General features: G+C 39.2%; 2 protein-coding genes across 3 annotated transcripts; both read right to left on the minus strand.

Moving 5' to 3' along the window:
- Positions 1-7,243: 7,243 nt before the first annotated feature.
- Positions 7,244-10,660, minus strand: LOC106584521 (troponin I, fast skeletal muscle). 2 transcript variants are annotated; one of them, XM_014169919.3, is made up of 7 exons: positions 10,554-10,660; positions 9,256-9,288; positions 9,085-9,121; positions 8,758-8,883; positions 8,446-8,535; positions 7,896-8,069; positions 7,244-7,752 (listed from the first exon to the last, which is right to left on the minus strand). In XM_014169919.3, the coding sequence occupies exons 2-7, from the start codon at positions 9,261-9,263 to the stop codon at positions 7,669-7,671; spliced, it is 519 nt and encodes a 172-aa protein (XP_014025394.1). In that variant the 5' UTR covers positions 9,264-9,288; positions 10,554-10,660; the 3' UTR covers positions 7,244-7,668. The 2 variants fall into 2 exon arrangements, with proteins under 2 accessions (XP_014025394.1, XP_014025395.1); XM_014169920.3 differs by lacking the exon at positions 10,554-10,660 and adding an exon at positions 10,318-10,424.
- Positions 9,256-19,014, minus strand: LOC106584522 (troponin I, fast skeletal muscle-like). The gene is made up of 6 exons (XM_082968095.1): positions 18,384-19,014; positions 16,751-16,783; positions 11,941-12,735; positions 11,681-11,854; positions 10,554-11,512; positions 9,256-9,288 (listed from the first exon to the last, which is right to left on the minus strand). The coding sequence occupies exons 3-5, from the start codon at positions 12,058-12,060 to the stop codon at positions 11,432-11,434; spliced, it is 375 nt and encodes a 124-aa protein (XP_082824221.1). The 5' UTR covers positions 12,061-12,735; positions 16,751-16,783; positions 18,384-19,014; the 3' UTR covers positions 9,256-9,288; positions 10,554-11,431.
- Between the last annotated feature and the right edge of the window lie 1,215 nt (positions 19,015-20,229).

Raw genomic sequence — 20,229 nt, forward strand, 5'->3', positions numbered from 1 at the left:
AAACTACTGAATTTGTCTTTCATTTCTTAATTCTCTCTGGTAAATGTATATACACAAAAACAAATATTTGAAATCTGTCCCCAAATGCAATATATTTTTACTTGAAATCCAATATTTAATCAAATCTCTAGCACTAGTTAATAACAAAAAAACAGCGTATTCTTATAACCCTATCATAGGTTTGTACAATTGTAACCCCTGACCTTATTTTATTTATTGTATTTTAGGTACTTTTGAAACTCAATTCACGTGTAATGATTTATTTTATTTTTTTTACTTAAATGTTATTTTATGTTTCTTCAGAGAAAATATACATGTAGTGATGTCCTATGTTTTTTTTGTTATTGTATTGTAATGTGAAATGTAATAATAAAAAAGAAAAAAAGAACAGAACTGTGGGGAAAGTCACGTGCACAGGCATGGCCTTTTTTACAATGAGACTAACCGCGGAGGGTAAGGATGGTATGGCTGATTATTCTACCGACCATTACGACCATAGGGAAAGACAAAGAAAATACCAGAAAACACCAGCAGTTAATCCGAAGCAAAATGTATTTCTTCACTATTGTCTGAATACTTTTGATTAACCTCTTTCAAAAGGTGGATTGCTCTTTGATCCGTGAGATATTTTGTGCCTTGTTTTTTTATATAAGTAATTTGGGTAAATATACCTCAGAATTAAAGCCTATGGTCAAAAGGCTATGTTTTGCATGATCAGCTGTTTAATAACAGCACAGCTTCAGTCAATAGTACTAGCGAACATAGCAGCCAGATACCCAAACAAGTTGAAGTTAAACAGAGCAAACATGCCCTCTACTGACCATTCCTGGGACTGGTTCAGTGAGGTAAATTACTGTATTTAAACTATAGGCAAAACTCGGAACTATAGAGTGATTGGGGAAAATTAACCACAGCATACCAAAAGACTGTAAATCACAGATCTCTTGTTTTTAAGTTCATGTTAATAATGTGTGTCTGAAGGCCTGTATTTGGGGCGTACAAGTACATATTCCTTATCGTATCCGGTTGTGCTGTTACATGTATGGTCATTCGTCATCAGGGGAAAAAACTGTGATCAACCAGATATTCACAAAGTGCATGGGGCTTTGAGACTACATTCCCATTCTAATTCCTAATGCCACCAGGGTCAGTATGTCTCACATTCCATCCTCCATGGGGCGCACATTCTTCCTAGTCTGCAGCAGACAGAGGCCCTGGCTTTTCTATGGGAACAGAGGCTTCTATAACCCTAGAGATCTGGGCTATGTCCGAAATGGCTCCTTATTCCCTATATAGTGCACTACTTTTGACAGGATGCCATTTATGATAGCCATAGCCCGATGTTCTCAGGACCTGGACCATTCCACAGGCCGTAGCGAAAGGCTCAACATCCAAACAGTCCCAACAGGAAGAGTCTTGACTGGGTTACTATGGGTCATTAGAGCAGGCTGGCAGCAGTATGACCTCATATCCCTGCTATGAGCCGCCTGCGTCCTGGGGGCATTTGGCACCGGTCCATGGCAGCAAGGCAATCCATTCTGACCAGCTTCGTTCGCTTTAGTTTCCGCACATCCAGAAAATGCCTCAATTGCTGATACAGCCGTAGTTAACATGCATCATTGGTGGCTCTGGTAAGGGTTAACCTGTTATGGTTAACCTGGATTTGGGGTACAGTATAACCCTTCCTATTCTGTCATTGTACTGTGAGCTTGGTACAGCAGTAAAGGCGATAAAACAGTGACTGAATGTCAGAGGGTATCATTGGATGATCACAAATAGGAGGAAAGGCCCTGTTGGCTCTGTCAACTGTTGGTATTATAAAGACATTTCAGTTCTTTCTGGATAAAGAGACAGGAAACGGACACAAGGTCAACCCAAATCTCTGCCAACTATACTGTGCAAGCTGCCAGTGGTGTCTGTTTTTTGGTCTTTGCTTCAGTCAGAAGCAGGTTCAGGTCAGTGAAATAATGACCATGATGATCATGAGGAAAACAGAAGGGGACTTAGCTGAAATAGATTGTTTCCATATGTTGACTTGATTCCGTATCTCTAGCCAACTGATAAATGCTACCTTGTGAATGCTGGCTCTGTTTCTAGGGCTGACTGTCCACCAGCAGTGTGTTCTCTCACATGCTCATGGGTTTGAAATAAGCCAGAACCCACCTGCAAGTCATGATATTACTGACAGAATATCAACACATGCTTGGCTGCAGACTGGGTATGCCAGTATAGGCGATATGACTACCAAATGTGAGCATTTTTCATCTATCAATGTCATGTCTTATTTCCGCACAGCATCTGTCCTACAACCAAGTCGTAACATTGAAAGGGTCCTAACTTTCTGAATAACAACCAAGTCGTAACATTGACAGAGTCCTAACTATCTGAATAACAACCAAGTCGTAACACTGAAAAGGTCCTGACTATCTGAATAACAACCAAGTCGTAACACTGAAAAGGTCCTGACTATCTGAATAACAACCAAGCCGTAACACTGAAAAGGTCCTGACTATCTGAATAACAACCAAGTCGTAACACTGAAAAGGTCCTGACTATCTGAATAACAACCAAGCCGTAACACTGAAAAGGTCCTGACTATCTGAATAACAACCAAGTCGTAACACTGAAAAGGTCCTGACTATCTGAATAACAACCAAGTCGTAACACTGAAAAGGTCCTGACTATCTGAATAACAACCAAGTCGTAACACTGAAAAGGTCCTAACTATCTGAATAACAACCAAGTCGTAACACTGAAAAGGTCCTGACTATCTGAATAACAACCAAGTCGTAACACTGAAAAGGTCCTGACTATCTGAATAACAACCAAGTCGTAACACTGAAAAGGTCCTAACTATCTGAATAACAACCAAGTCGTAACACTGAAAAGGTCCTGACTATCTGAATAACAACCAAGTCGTAACACTGAAAAGGTCCTGACTATCTGAATAACAACCAAGCCATCATTGTAAATGAGAATTTGTTCTTAACTGACTCGCCTGGTTAAATGCATGTTAAAAAAACAATTCTTCACTACATTTCTCATTTTGCCCCTCTCAAGTAATAAGAAGAACGTCCTCCATTTAGAAGTGGAGACAGAGGATCAGCAGCCAAATGATGATCAATGCATCCCAGCTAGAGTTGAACCAAGGCCATATTAAACTAGGTCCAGCAGACTGCATCTCTTCCCCAGGAAACCACTGACAGTAAATCTCCTCCAAGGAGTCTCCTGAACAGTGGTGGAAAAAGTACCCGACCTATCATAATTGAGTAAAAGTCGAAAAGTATTTGATTTTAAACATACTTAATTATCAAAAGTTAATATAATTGCTAAAATATATTTAAGTATCAAAAATAAAAGTATAAATAATTCCAAATTCCTTATATTAAGCAAACCAGACAGCACCATTTTCTTTTCTTTTTTTTTTTTTTTACAGATAGCCAGGGGCACGTTCCAACACTGTCATTTACAAACAAAGCATGTGTTTAGTGAGTCCGTCCGATCAGAAGCAGTAGGGATGACCAGGGATGTTATCTAGATAAGTGTGTGAATTGTACCATTTTCCTGTCATGCTAAGCATTGAAAATGTAACAAGTAGTTTTGGGTGTCTGCGAAAATGTATGGAGTAAAAGGTACATAATTTTCTTTAGGAATGTAGTGAAGTAAAAGTAAAAGTTGTCAAAAATATAAATAGTCGAGAAAAGTACAGATACCCAAAACATTTACTTAAGTAATACTTTCAAGTATTTTTACTTACTTACTTTACACCCCTGCTCCTGAATATCGTGTCTGATATTAAGATTCTAACAACGACAGTGTGTTATATAGACTTATTTAAGAAAAGTCACTTTTTAAAAAATGGCAGAGTATTTAAAAAAGTACATTTGTTTTGACTCATTATGAAGCTGTTGGCTCTCCTAATATTAAAGTTGGTGAAGTCAGATGATCCAAATATAGCACTGTGGCATCTCCTTGCATTCGGAAGCAGGGTCAGGGATATACTTAGCCAGTCCTCCAGTCTCAGCCTTGCATTTGAGCTCCTTGGAGGTAACCTAAGATGTCGAGCCCAGGTCTTACTGCTGGAGGGCCATTAAATACAGGCAGGCCTTCATGACCATAGACGGAATGCTATGGTATCACTATGCCAGTGGGAGGAGCTGGCTGCCTGGAGGTTTGATATCAACACTCTGAACAGTCTAAGGCTAAGCATTTAACATACCTCCACAGTTTTGATATTGAGCGTGAATGGTTGGTTTGGTTCTAGGATGGGCACATCTGAGTAAATCTGTGTTTTTTAACTGATAATGTTCGTGGGTAAATAGCTTACTGCATATGCTTATCCACTAATGTCTTCTTAATACATATACAGTGAGGGAAAAAAGTATTTGATCCCCTGCTGATTTTGTACGTTTGCCCACTGACAAAGAAATTATCAGTCTATCATTTTAATGGTAGGTTTATTTGAACAGTGAGAGACAGAATAACAACAACAAAAATCCAGAAAAACGCATGTCAAAAATGTTATAAATTGATTTGCATTTTAATGAGGGAAATAAGTATTTGACCCCCTCTCAATCAGAAAGATATCTGGCTCCCTGTTGTCTTTTATACAGGTAACGAGTTGAGATTAGGAGCACACTCTTAAAGGGAGTGCTCCTAATCTGTCTTCCCTGTGGCTCAGTTGGTAGAGCATTGTGTTTGCAACGCCAGCATGGTGTGTGCAACGCCAGGGTTGTGGGTTTGATTCCCATGAGGAGCCAGTCAAAAAAAATAAAAACTTTTTTTTAAAAAGCATGAAATGAAATGTATGCATTCACTACTGTAAGTTGCTCTGGATAAGAGTGTCTGCTAAATGACTAAAATGTCAAAATGACACCTGTCCACAGAAGCAATCAATCAATCAGATTCCAAACTCTCCACCATGGCCAAGACCAAAGAGCTCTCCAAGGATGTCAGGGACAAGATTGTAGACCTACACATGGCTGGAATGGGCTACAAGACCATTGCCAAGCAGCTTGGTGAGAAGGTGACAACAGTTGGTGCGATTATTCGCAAATGGAAGAAACACAAAAGAACTGTCCATCTCCCTCGGCCTGAGGCTCCATGCAAGATCTCACCTCGTGGAGTTGCAATGATCATGAGAACGGTGAGGAATCAGCCCAGAACTACACAGGAGGATCTTGTCAATGACCTCAAGGCAGCTGGGACCATAGTCACCAAGAAAACAATTGGTAAAACACTATGCCGTGAAGGACTGAAACCCTGCAGCGCCCGCAAGGTCCCCCTGCTCAAGAAAGCACATATACATGCCTGTCTGAAGTTTGCCAATGAACATCTGAATGATTCAGAGGACAACTGGGTGAAAGTGTTGTGGTCAGATGAGACCAAAATAGAGCTCTTTGGCATCAACTCAACTCGCCGTGTTTGGAAGAGGAGGAAGCTGCCTATGACCTCAAGAACACAATCCCCACCGTCAAACATGGAAGTGGAAACATTATGCTTTGGGGGTGTTTTTCTGCTAAGGGGACAGGACAACTTCACCGCATCAAAGGGACGATGGACGGGGCCATGTACCGTCAAATCTTGGGTGAGAACCTCCTTCCCTCAGCCAGGGCATTGAAAATGGGTCGTGGATGGGTATTCCAGCATGACAATGACCCAAAACACACGGCCAAGGCAACAAAGGAGTGGCTCAAAAAGAAGCACATTAAGGTCCTGGAGTGGCCTAGCCAGTCTCCAGACCTTAATCCCATAGAAAATCTGTGGCGGGAGCTGAAGGTTCGAGTTGCCAAACGTCAGCCTCGAAACCTTAATGACTTGGAGAAGATCTGCAAAGAGGAGTGGGACAAAATCCCTGCTGAGATGTGTGCAAACCTGGTGGCCAACTACAAGAAACGCCTGACCTCTGTGATTGCCAACAAGGGTTTTGCCACCAAGTACTAAGTCATGTTTTGCAGAGGGGTCAAATACTTATTTCCCTCATTAAAATGCAAATCAATTTCAAAAAATTTTTACATGCGTTTTTCAGGATTTTTCTGGTGTTATTCTGTCTCTCACTGTTCAAATACATCTACCATTAAAATTATAGAATGATCCTTTCTTTGTCAGTGGGCAAACGTACAAAATCAGCAGGGGATCAAATACTTTTTTCCCTCACTGTATCTATCTATTTTGACGTACTCTGGTCATATTTACGAGAAACCATACATGGATAGCTAACTCTTGAAATCCTTCCGTCAATACAGATTTAGTGAAAGCATCTTTTAGTTTTAATCGTACCTCACTTATGGAACAATCTTCAGAATACCCCTCAATCCTTCAGTTGGACGCGTTGGTGCCTTTCGGAAGTTCAGATTGTTGGTATAGGACTTCTTCACAGAGGATTGTTTTTCTATAATTGTATTTTTGTATTTTTTTGCACATCTAAATTTGAATGTGGAGTTGCCGCTGGTCTTGTCAAAATAAACCTCGGTCTCAATAAGACTCCCTGCTAAAATAAAGGTGAAAAAAATGGCAGCCCAAACTTCCTAATATTTCAACATATGGAGGCTTCCTCTGGTGGAGCATCTGGAAAATTACTATATATATGAAATCAGTTATTATCATGATCATTATCATCATCATTATTAATATTATTATTAATATTATTATTTTTAAAGAGCATTCATGTGTTAACAAATATGGTACACTAATATCACATGACCATTTCCCAATGCCTTTCCATTAGCTAAAACAGATGATAAGAAGATGTTTTTTTACAAACTACGGTATACATCTGATAACAATTTGTTAATCTGGATTAAATAGGAGGTTGGTTACTTAGCAAAGCATAATTGGTTGTTCAATCGAGGGTTGTGTGTTTGTTGTTGTGTTTCAATTTTAAATTCTAAATATCAATAACAAAAATAGATATATTAAGTATTTAATAATTTTCCCCTGATCTAGATCCATGGAATCCTGTAAATGTTAGTTCTATTTATTGGGTTTGATCTATTCATTGCACAGGTCCAATTTCCAGATCTAAATGCAAGCTTTGCATAACACAAATAACATCCTAGAGCAGGGCTGCTGGATCACTTACAGAACCTTACAGACTCAAATATATTGTGATCTAAGGGCTCATCTGGGTAAATATGCACACACTCTTTGACTGTAATGTTTTCGCTGGCAGAAGCACGCCCAGTGACAATTTGGGCCTAACTGGCAATGATCTTGTAGGAAAACACTACAAAACATTCACAAGCTTTTTTAATTGTTTTAATTTTTTATTTATTGTTAGTGAATACATTCCTTTTAGTGAATGTTACAGATGCAGATGGAAAGCTGTGTTGTTAAGAGTGGGTGAAGCTACAATATTTACCCTTTCCACCTCACTACACAATAGCCAAAAACATTTGCAAATTACACTGAAAAGTTAAAGAAAAGAGAAAGAAAGAGAGACAGCGAGAGAGAAATTGAGAGAGAGTGGGGGAGAGGGGGAGACAGAGAGATATCCAAAACCATAGTGTCGAATACATATTTGAACCTACAGTATCAAAAAATAACAGCATTTTAAAATCAAAGATCCTCTTCCTGCATGGATGCCTAACAACAAGGTCATAGAAATCCATCTCTGTAGCACAATATGACAAAAAACAAAAGTCGGCTATGGCTGAAAAATGAATGTGTTTAACCCTGAAACTTCTTCTTCCTGCCGTCCATGCCAGCCTGTTCATCAACGTTCTTGCGCCAGTCACCTACTGCATCCACTCCCTGCATTACAGAAAGTTTGATGTGATAAATAAAGGATAAAATATGAAATAACTGATCCTTTCCCCAAAGCTCAGAACACATTTGGGACACAATACTCGGGTACTGTGATTCTCTGCTTTGTAGGTTTCCACACAAATACCCACCTCCTCTTTGACTTCCTTCTTCACTTCTTTCAAGTTGGCTCTGAAATCCATGGAAGCCTTGTGCTTGGTGCCCAGCAGAGCCTGGAGCATAGCATCAGCAGACATACGCACTTTCTTCAGAGCTGGCTTCTTCATACCCTGGATCTCAACCACTTTCATTCTCAAGTCCTCAATCTGTGACGTGAGCAAGTCAGGAGGAAGATAAGATTTTGTCAAAAATCACATTTTATTTGTGACATGCACCAAATACAACAGGTGTAGACCTTAAAGTGAATGCTTACTTACAAGCCCTTAACCAACAATGCAGTTTTAAGAAACAAAAAGTGTTAAGAAAGTATTTAGTAAAATAAACTGAAGTAAAAAAATGTTTTTATAATAATAATAATAATAATAATAATAATTAAAGAGTAACAATAAAATAACAGTAGTGAGGCTATATACAGGGGGTACCGGTACAGAGCCAGTGTGTGGGGGCACGGGTTAGTCGAGGAAATGTAGGTAACATGTACATGTTTGTTTCATGATGAGGACAAGATGGAATAGAATCTACCTCCTTGTCTGCCTTCGTCACCTTGGACTCTGCGTCATATCTGTCCTCATCAACCTTGTCGATGGTATGGGCTAACTTTTTGAGCATTTCCTGTTGGTACACAAACACATCAAATCAGTCAGGTAATTTGTACGAGAAACTCTTCTCTCCTGAAGGAATCAGTCTCTTCAGGCAACAGTTATTTAGAGTCTGTGTACTTTGTAGGCAAATCCACATTGCTTATTACAAGAACCACCAATGTGAGGTCTAAATACGTTGGAGTAGATGTGTGAAGCTTGTGTAAATGAATTAATGATTAGCATCGTATCGTACCACCAGCGCCGCTTGATCCCCAGACAAATCCAGGGCGGGGAGCTCAGCCATGAAATTGGCTTTCTCCTGCGCAGCCTCCTTTTTCTCCACTTCAATAAGCTCAAACGCAATCTGGAGCACCAAGCTCTGTAGGACAAAGAAACATAGTAAAGACAAACCCTGTCTACTATGTAGTATTGGTGCACAAAAGATTACCTAAAGGATTAAAGAGGTTGAAAAGGTATAAAACCAGTCTAACTTATGCCCAAACTAATTCAGTCAAGTACTGGACATTGGTGTGTAATACTTGTTTCATCCAATGGACCACAATTCATTGTCTTGGTTCACCTTCAGATGATGCCTGCGGCTCGATGACATCTTTTTACTGTGAAAAAAACATGGATTTAACATGTATGTGCATTACTGAGAGAACATAAGGGTGGATTGGACATGTTTTGTGTCAGGCTGAAAGTCTGGAATTACACTCTTAGTGAATGTTGCACAAATTTCAAGACTTACTCTGACATCTTGGCTGTTGTTGTGTTTCACACCCTGAATAGAAGGCACAACAGAGAAAACTTGCTTTGATACTTATGATTAAAAAATAAACATTTATAAGATCAGTAGTGTGCAATAGGTGCAAAAGCGAAAGACATGTCTGGTCTTAAGATCATACTGTGATATTGAGCTGAAGATTGGGGAACACTTGGCCAAACTAGGTTCTTAGGGGAAAGATGATCAATTTTCAGAGCTAGAGTCTGAAGCAATTCCGAGAAAGCTATATCTGGACTGCTAGAGTCAGTTGTCTGAGTTGTTTTATGGTTGTTAGAATGTGAAACCCTACTAAACTTTAACTGCTGCTGCCTTCAGAGACGCAAGTCTCGATATCTTAACCTGCTGCGGAGCTGTATATCAGAAAATCGTTCCTAATTACATAAATCAACAGCATCTTCTTCATTCTGTAGACAGATATGATGGTGTTGAATCAAGGTACTCACTCTCATCAACGGATATAATGGTTTGCTATTTTTCTTCTCCAACATTTACTGTAAGTCTCAGTTAAATGTTATTGATAATTGAAAACATCAGAAAATTTTTACTTTCCCATTAATTCATAATCTAATCAAATGAATTATTTAATTTCAAATCATCAAATCAACTACACAATTTAGCAAGCTAAGATCTCTCGCAAAACTCCACTTTTTATTTTTGTTGACCTATACATGACAATTAACATGGCATTTAGCACACAGTATTACAAAGCTGTTACTCCATCCACCACCTCAAATAAACATGCACCACATTTCTTGAATGGAAAACGAAAACCTTTCCCAGCTATCATATTCTCCATCACAATGTATAACACTATGAACTTACCATTTTATATTGAATTAACAATAATCTAAATATAATCACTGAATCTCACACAGAACATTCTGTGCCTGAGATCTTCATCTGAAACGCAATAACTCAGAGGTCTGTATTTATGTTAAGTGTCTTTACCAGCTTTGACTGCTAGAGTATAGCCCCTAACCAGAACCCTAGTCAAAGTTTTACAAAAAGAATGTCTGACTTATTTACCTGAATGTCTTCACCTGTTTTGCCAGGTGAATATATCTGTTCCATATGTTCCATTTGGTCATGATCCATAAAGTGGTGAACAGAAATACACCCATGTGCAGTGAGTGTGTTGGATTGTTCAGATTGCCATTGGTTGGGAGGCCCTTTAGTCTATTTCTATTCCTTGTGCTTTTAATCCCAGTGATGCAACACAATCAGAGAGTTTGATAGAGAGACAGGAAAAGAGAGATTCTCACCTATGAGAGGAAGAGGAGGAGGAGGAGGGCAGAACACACCAGGAGGAAGAATGGAAGACTAGCACACTGGCAAGCAGCATGCGGTGAAACATGAAAACGGTATATATGGTGTCGTGTGATGCATCAGCAGAAACACTGGGCCCTCTTTATGGAAGTAGTTTCCATGTCAGACCAATGGAACATCGAGCTCCTGAAATACACTATGCCCAGCCCTGTTCACTTCATAAATGTTCTTTCCTTCAAGATGTCTTTCAAGACATATGTTGCTCTGAGTAGTGAGTATAGAATTACAGTTCAGTATGGGAGGGATAGGGAAAGTATTTATAGATAAGAGTGAATATAAAAAATATGATACTGTATTTCTAAAATCTAAATTAATTGAAGTGGGAGTCTACTTCAACAAGTGAATCATAGTAATATATTTCAACAAGTGAATCATATTATCAATTCTAGAAAAACAAGTTCTTGAAAATCTTAATACAGTTTTAAAAGTGGTTATTTTATCGAATCAGTAAAGTACTCAGAAATGTAAATTGTATTGAAATCAGAAATTGATTTATTGTCTTAAAGACAAAACACAATAAACCTCAATTCCATCATGTTTCCTTCAAACCTAAAAGCACAGCAACTGTGAATTATATGTTAGGCCATACAGTTAGCCTATATATTTGGAAAATGATTTACAATTAAATTACAGTTTACAGTTAGTATAAGGGCTTATCATATGCTGTAAGATGCATGAAAACATGTCTTTGCCTCAAATCTCGACCTTAGGTCTTCCACATCCAACTCTGTAACAGTACAACACAATAACAAAAAAGATAGATCAATCACTCTGTATCCTCCGTAGTTTTGAACACCAAAACTAATTTGGTAATTTATGCAGACTGAAACTTCTTCATCCTGCCATCCATGCCAGACCGTTCATCAACGTTCTTACGCCAGTCACCGACTTCCTCCTGCATGACATAAAGTTTACGATATGACATTCTCAGCGTTTGAGGATGTAATATGAAATAAATGTAATTAATCCTTTCATCAAAGCCCTGAATACATGTGGGAAAAAGGTTGCCAACTCCTAAGGTACTGTGATTCTCTGCTTCGTAATTTTCCCCACAAATACCCACCTCCTCTTTGACCTCCTTCTTCACTTCTTTCAAGTTGGCTCTGAAATCCATGGAAGCCTTGTGCTTGGTGCCCAGCAGAGCTGCAAGCATAGCATCAGCAGACATACGCACTTTCTTCAGAGCTGGCTTCTTTATGCAGTGGATCTCAACCACTTTCATCTTCAGGTCCTCGATCTGTAAAGAGGGTGAATCAACACATAGTCAAGACCAGTGCTATATGTTTTCAGGATGAGGACAATATGGAATGCAACGTATTGTACCTCTTTGTCTGTCTTCTTCACTTTTGCCTCGGCATGATATCTATCCTCATCAACCTTGTCGATGGTCTGGGCCAACTTTTTAAGCATTTCCTGTTGACACACAAACATATCACAGATCATTTGTATGAGAGGTATCAGTATGGCACCAGTATCTACAGGGGGTGAAATTAATCACTTTCTACAGGCAACAGCTATCTAGAGAGAGAGAGGTGGTAACCTTTCATTCGACATACTGATGAAGGCTTTGCCAAGACGTCTGTGTGAAATTATATCCCCTGCTGTGGAATTAAAATAAGACATCAGCAACCACAAAAGGAAGATAATGGAGTGTGTATACTTCATGTACAAATCCCACCTCCTCATTACGACAAACTCAAATCAATAAACAGTATGGTACCACCAGCGCCGCTTGATTTCCAGAAATCCAGGACGGGGATCTGAGCCATGAAATTGTCTTTCTCTTGCACGGACTCCTTTTTCTCTGCTGCCAGAAAAGTAGCCGCAATCGAGAGACACAAGCTCTGGAGGAAGAGGAAACATAGTGAGGCCAAACCTAGTCCAGTACCTGGCTTGGTGTACATTCAGGACACACTGGCGTGCTTAGCGGAGGTCAAAAAGATAGAAATGCACATTGTCATACACAGAGTCATATACTGCTCATATAGGAAACCCATTGACAAAATGCAGTTTGCACCTAACTTGCCAAGCAGACCATAAGAATACATAGAAAGTTGTCACAGTGAAATGTGTTGATTTACCTTCAGATGATGCTTGCGGCTCGAGGTCATCCTTTTCCTGTGACGAAAGGTGAGTTTGACATACAGGATGGTTATATACATGACTGGTCAATATGTTGAAGGGACATGACTGGTCAATATGCTGAAGAGACATGACTGGTCAATATGCTGAAGGGACATGACTGGTCAATATGCTGAAGAGACATGACTGGTCAATATGCTGAAGAGACATGACTGGTCAATATGCTGAAGGGACATGACTGGTCAATATGCTGAAGGGACATGACTGGTCAATATGCTGAAGAGACATGACTGGTCAATATGATGAAGGGACATGACTGGTTAATATGCTAAAGGGACATGACTGGTCAATATGATGAAGGGACATGACTGGTTAATATGTTAAAGGTACATGACTGGTCAACATGATGAAGGTACATGACTGGTTAATATGTTGACCAAGGGTTGTATCAGTGATATTATATAGCATACTGAATAGAATGGGAAGGTCAAAAAATATCTCATTTATTTTCTCACATTGTTGTTGTGAAAGACTCAAACCCAATAGTTTTTATGATGGCCATGAGTAATGTGGTATCATTGCAAAATGTATACTGAATATAAATATTAAATGCAACAATTTCAAAGATTTTACAGTTACAGTTCATATAAATTCATTAGGCCTAATCTATGAATTTCACATGACTAGGAATACAGAAATGTGTGCACAATATTTGAGAGAAATAAAGTTTTTGAGTGTGTCTTCAAAGGGGGGGACACTCTTGACCCAAACTGCTACAGACCTATATCTATCCTACCCTGCCTTTCTAAAGTCTTCGAAAGCCAAGTCAACAAACAGATTACCGACCATTTCGAATCCCACTGCACCTTCTCCGCTATGTAATCTGGTTTCAGAGCTGGTCATGGGTGCACCTCAGCCACGCTCAAGGTCCTAAACGATATCTTAACCGCCATCGATAAGAAACAATACTGTGCAGCCGTTTTCATTGATCTGGCCAAGGCTTTCGACTCTGTCAATCACCACATCCTCATCGGAAGACTCAATAGCCTTGGTTTCTCAAATGATTGCCTCGCCTGGTTCACCAACTACTTCTCTGATAGAGTTCAGTGTGTCAAATCGGAGGGCCTGTTGTCCGGGCCTTCAATTCTCGGGCCGACTCTCTTCTCTGTATACATCAATGATGTCGCTCTTGCTGCTGGTGAGTCCCTGATCTACCTCTACGCAGACGACACCATTCTGTATACTTCTGGCCCTTCTTTGGACACTGTGTTAACTACCCTCCAGACAAGCTTCAATGCCATACAACTCTCCTTCCGTGGCCTCCAACTGCTCTTAAATACAAGTAAAACTAAATGCATGCTCTTCAACCGATCGCTGCCTGCACCTGCCCGCCCGTCCAGCATCACTACTCTGGACGGTTCTGACTTAGAATATGTGGACAACTACAAATACCTAGGTGTCTGGTTAGACTGTAAACTCTCCTTCCAGACTCAAATCAAACATCTCCAATCCAAAGTTAAATCTAAAATTGTCTTCCTATTTCGCAACAAAGAATCTTTCACTCATGCTGCCAAACATACCCTCGTAAAACTGACCATTGTACCGATCCTCGACTTCGGCAATGTCATTTACAAAATAGCCTCCAATACCCTACTTAATAAATTGGATGCAGTCTATCACAGTGCCATCCGTTTTGTCACCAAAGCCCCATATACTACCCACCACTGCGACCTGTACACTCTCGTTGGCTGGCCCTCGCTTCATACTCGTCACCAAACCCACTGGCTCCAGGTCATCTACAAGACCCTGCTAGGTAAAGTTCCCCCTTATCTCAGCTCGCTGGTCACCATAGCAGCACCCACCTGTAGCATGCGCTCCAGCAGGTAAATTTCACTGGTCACCCCCAAAGCCAATTCCTCCTTCGGCCGCCTCTCCTTCCAGTTCTTTGCTGCCAATGACTGGAACGAACTACAAAAATCTCTAAAACTGGAAACACTTATCTCCCTCACTAGCTTTAAGCACCAGCTGTCAGAGCAGCTCACAGATTACTGCACCTGTACATAGCCCATCTATAATTTAGCCCAAACAACTACCTCTTCCCCTACTGTAATTATTTATTTATTTATTTTGCTCCTTTGCACCCCATTATTTCTATTTCTACTTTGCACTTTCTTCCACTGCAAATCTACTATTCCAGTGTTTTACTTGCTATATTGTATTTACTTTGCCACCATGGCCTTTTTTGCCTTTACCTCCCTTATCTCACCTCTTTTGCTCACTTTGTATATAGACTTATTTTTCTACTATATTATTGACTGTATGTTTATTTTATTCCATGTGTAACTCTGTGTTGTTGTATGTATCAAACTGCTTTGCTTTATCTTGGCCAGGTCGCATTTGTAAATGAGAACTTGTTCTCAACTTGCCTACCTGGTTAAATAAAGCTGAAAATATATATATATATATATAAAATAAATATATATATATATAACAAAAAAAATATTAACAAAAAAAAAATACATTGAAAAAAAATAAAATGGAACATTTCGGGGATCATTTCAGCTCATGAATCATGGGACCAACACTTTAAATGTTGCATTTATATTTGTGCTCAGTGTAAGCATCCTACTCAATTTCTATGTAATTTATTTCATAAATTTATTACAAATAAAGAAATGGAAATATAACATTTACATAAGTTTTCAGACCCTTTACTCAGTACTTTGTCGAAACACCTTTGGCAGCGATTACAGCATCGAATCTTCTTGGGTATGACGCTACAAGCTTGGCAGACCTGTATTTAGGGAGTTTCTGCCAGGTTTCCTTCAGACGTGACGCTTGGCATTCAGGCCAAAGCGTGCAGAGAATCTTGTTTCTCATGGTCTGAGAGTCTTTAGGTGCCTTTTGGCAAATCAAAGCGGGCGGTCATGTGCCTTTTACTGAGGAGTGGCTTCCGTCTTGGCACTCTACCATAAAGGCCTGATTGGTGGAGAGCTGCAGAGACAGTTGTCCTTCTGGAAGGTTCTCCCATCGCCACAGAGGAATTCTAGAGCTCTGTCAGAGTGACCATCAGGTTCTAGGTCCCCTCCCTGACCAAGGCCCTTCTCCACCGATTGCTCAGTTTGGCCAGGCAGCCAGCTCAACGAAGAGTTTTGGTGGATCCAAACTTCTTCCATTTCAGAATGATGGAGGCCACTGTGTTCTTGGGGACTTTCAATGCTGCAGAATTGTTTTGGTACCCTTCTCCAGGTCTGTGCCTCAACACAATCCTGTCTATGGACAATTCCTTCGACCTCATGGCTTGGTTTTTGCTCTGACATGCACTGTCAACTGTGGGACCTTATATAGACAGGTGTGTGCCTACAATCAAGTTGTAGCAACATCTCAAGGATGATCAATGGAAACAGGATGCACCTGAGCATAGCGAAGGGTCTGAATACTTAGGGAAATCAGTTATTTATATATATATATATATTTTTTGTAATAAATTTGCAAAGATTTCTAAAAACCTGTTTTTGCTTTGTCATTATGTGGTATTGTGTGTAGATTGCTGAGGATTTTTTTAATTTTAAATCCATTTTAGAATAAGGCTTTAATGTAACAAAATGTGGAAAAGGTCAAGGGCTTTGAATACTTTCTGAAGGTACTGTATGTGTGTATATTTGCCCATGTTAGAGTACGGTTTAGGCATACTAGCAATTGTTCAATGTTAGGGTTAGGGTTTGCTGTTTGTTTTTGTTTGTATGTTTCGTTGTCTATTTGTTTATTTATTCTGATTTGGTATTAAAAAAAATCCCTACTTTCTAACACTATGCTTGTCTAAGACTAGGGATGCAAAAATCTGTAACTTTCCGAAGATTCCCAGGTTTATCAGAAATTCTGGTTGGAGGATTCCAGATTGCTGCTTATTCACTCCTGATTACGGGAGTCTTCCAACCAGGATTTCTGGAAAACTGGAGAATTTTGGGAACGCTACCGCATTTTTGCAACCCTATCTAAAATCCTGTGAAAAGAAGAAAATGTGGCAAACAACCAGGTGATGGATACTTACTTAGACATGATGGAGGAATGTGTGCTTCAGACCCTGTAACAAAAAGACAATGAGGAAGATAAATGTTTTTAGCATTAGCGTGCATCGCGGGTTGCTATTTGCCTCATAAGCCTAAAATTAGAACAGACTTGTGTATCCAGCTCAAGATTGATTAATGAACACTGGCTGCTAATGGAGCAATTTGGACACTTTAAGGAAGGGAGGGGAAATCTGATCCATTTGACTGTTAAAACGTGTTGGAACAATTTTGATCAGGCTAAATTTGGACAGCTGGAGACAAGAGTCACCCCTGACATTCATGGGCTGTTACTTTATTGATGTCATTAGCACACAAAACCTCCGCAGGCATCATCGTCCTGCTCCACCCTGAGAACATTTTGTATCACTCAAATCACTACAACCTTTACATCTCTTTCACTTTTCCTACTGCATTTTGGGGAGCATACTTTCTGTCATGAAAAGCCCCTCAATCGAATCTTTGATTATTATTTTAAGCAGTACAGTATGGCTCAAATGTTGTAAGACACTGTTGTTAAACCACACTGCATCAATGAATAGCAATGTTAAGAATAGGAATTATGTTTTTAAGAACTTCTCTATTTTCTCTAGTTTAAAGTCAATGACACATTCAGTTCAAATATGTTCATATTCATTCATATTCAAATGATCAAATAAATGCTACTATTTTAAGTATACTTCAGCAAACAGAGAAATTGACAATAAAAACTCTTGCAAACACATCCTTTTCCAATCTGTTCAACTAGGAACATACATGACAATCAAAATATGTTACTTTCAAATACCTGATAGACATGGCATAACAGTTAAGCGTTGCAAGCACCATTCTCTATCAAGTGACCAGTGGATCTGAAACTGTTCTGTAGGTTACCAAATGTTTCACACGTGTGGCACACCCAGTTCTTAACTGTAGCCCATAAGAAACAGACCACGAGCCAAGGGCCTAGAAGCCCCATTCAGTAAACACTGTCTGCAGTAACCTAGTTATCACATTCGAGTTACAGTATAATCAAAATCTAGATCTCTATCACTAATCCCATATCGCTATCCATGACAGTTATTCACATTGAATATTTGAGCAACATACATAACAAAAAAATATAAAAGCCTTAAATACCACAAAAACAACTTGGTTTTGGTATGGGTATAGCTAAGTTAATGTCTTCAACCACCTTCCATGCTAGAGTATAGCCCTTGAGCAGGAGTCCACCCCCGCCCTCCACACAGGGTCACACTGTCTAACACAGAGGCCCGTCGGCCACATCATTCTGTCTAGACAGGCTCAATAGTCTTTCATAGTATCCACCCTGACGTATTTACCTCAATGTATTCACCTGTATTCAAATGTAGTGAACTTGTAACAGTTGTCACTTAGTGCAATCATTTCCAGGTGCTACCTGTTAGTGGATATCTGTGTAAATGTAGCCATGAAATCACCTTATCATCAACGTCTATAAATGTGCACTGTGTAAGACTTAATTAACAGGTAACACTACCCCCCCACCGTGAGACTGTATTCCTTTATTTATCAATAAGTCACATCCAACCTTATTTATCAGTAAGACAGATCCTGTGTGATAGAAAGATCAGAGAGGAGGAAAAGAGAGGTTCTCACCTATGAGATGAGGAGGACAGGACACATTTGGTGAAGAAGGGGAGAAACTGGTAAGTCACAGGCAAAGAACAAATCAAACAGGGTATATATATATGTAGACTAGTGATGAATCAGCAGAAACCCAGTGACCTCCTTGTGGTGGTGGAGACTCGTTAGGCCAACGGAACTGTGGGCTCCTGAAATACCAGCAACCCTTTCCTCCAACTCACATCATAAATTTCCCTTTCTGCAAGGTGTCTCCCAAAACCTGAGCTGCCACTTGGCTTCCATCCCAACCATGTTGGAAAGGTTTGACAAAGCCATCCCAGTTAAGCACGGACGACATGGATAGATAAACCCGGTTAAGCAAGGGTCAACGTTGATATATTCTTGAACCACTTTTGGGTGATTGATGATAATTCCATTTTCAATAATTAGAAGGCAATTGTTAAAGGGTCAGTCTGCAGTTCAAACAGTAAAAAAGCCACTTCCCTGACACTGTTTTGACAAGAAGTGGAGGGATGAGGCTGGAGAAATGTAAACACGCTCAAATTCATAAACAGAGCTATTGATGCAAGGACTGACCATCCATGTAATCAAAATCATAGTTTTAACCATGTTTTGAGACTATAAAGTTCTTGTTTACACTGTTTACAAACATTGGAGTAAAATGCAGTTGAACTAAGCTCATGAGGCATTTTTAAGTTATGTTCTTCAATAATCAATGTGTATATAGCAATAATTTAAAAGTAATAAAATGGAAGTACCAAATGCAAATTGCACCTTTAAAATAAAAAAGGGAAAAAGGGATTGTCAAGTTTAGCAAGGGAACCATGCTATCAATTGCATTAAAGTGAAACTGTTGAACCATTTCTGTATTTGTCATTATTGTCTGAACAATTTTTGACCTCAGGAATTCATTTTTTAAGGATTTTTAAAAAGGAGAAAAAAGTGTTACTCACCATTTGCAGGACTAGAGTTCCTCAATCCAACTTCATTTGCATTGCAATACACCTGTAAATTGAATATCTACAAATAATGACAAATTCCTGAGAAAAAAGTGGGCAAGCAAAAAGCCCTCTGTTGCTCAAAGGTGAGATGGGGAGAAGGAGCGAGAGATTGAAAGAGAGCGAGAGAGAGCGATAGAGAGAGATGGAGAGAGGATATTTATTTATATATATATATTATATTACTAATTATATAATAACTATATTATTGTAAATTGTTTATTATATTCTTTATTCAATTATGTAATGTTTAATTAAATATAAAACTTATTTTAAATGATTAACACACATCTAAAATGTGTAACTAAATCAAGCCAATCGTTATTGAGTTTTAATTAAATTGTGTTTTCATCAAGTTATTTCGCATGACACATTATATTCTAATAACGTTGACATTTATGATGAAATGTTTGTAGGAAATATAATCCTATATTCTTACAACAAATATATTAGATTCATTCACTCTGCGGGGTTGCAAAAAGCAAATGTTTCCGGTTTTCAGGGATACAGTGTTTTCAACCTAACTTCAGTTTCTCCTGGAAACCGGAAGTGTGGATTCTGCTTAGGTGTTTTTTTACACCAGTATTATGTTATGCTAGGTTGTGATTTTCAATGTTCTTGTTAAGTCGATGTTTCATTTGGGGCAGGAATAGAGAACCTTGACACAGCTGTCTGGTAGGTGCACATAAGTGGCGTAAGTGCAACCCATTAATATTTGGAAAAGCCCTAGTTATGGATGCCCCACTATTTCAGTGCCAAATTAGTAATAAAGAAATAAACATGCATACCAATGTTCGAGCACAGGAGGTTGGAAAGGACGGGTTCGTGGTAATGACTGGAGCGGAGTGGGTGGAATGGTA

This window comes from Salmo salar, chromosome 23 (assembly GCF_965601325.2).
Source record: "Salmo salar chromosome 23, fSalSal1, whole genome shotgun sequence".
Lineage (NCBI taxonomy): Eukaryota > Metazoa > Chordata > Actinopteri > Salmoniformes > Salmonidae > Salmo > Salmo salar.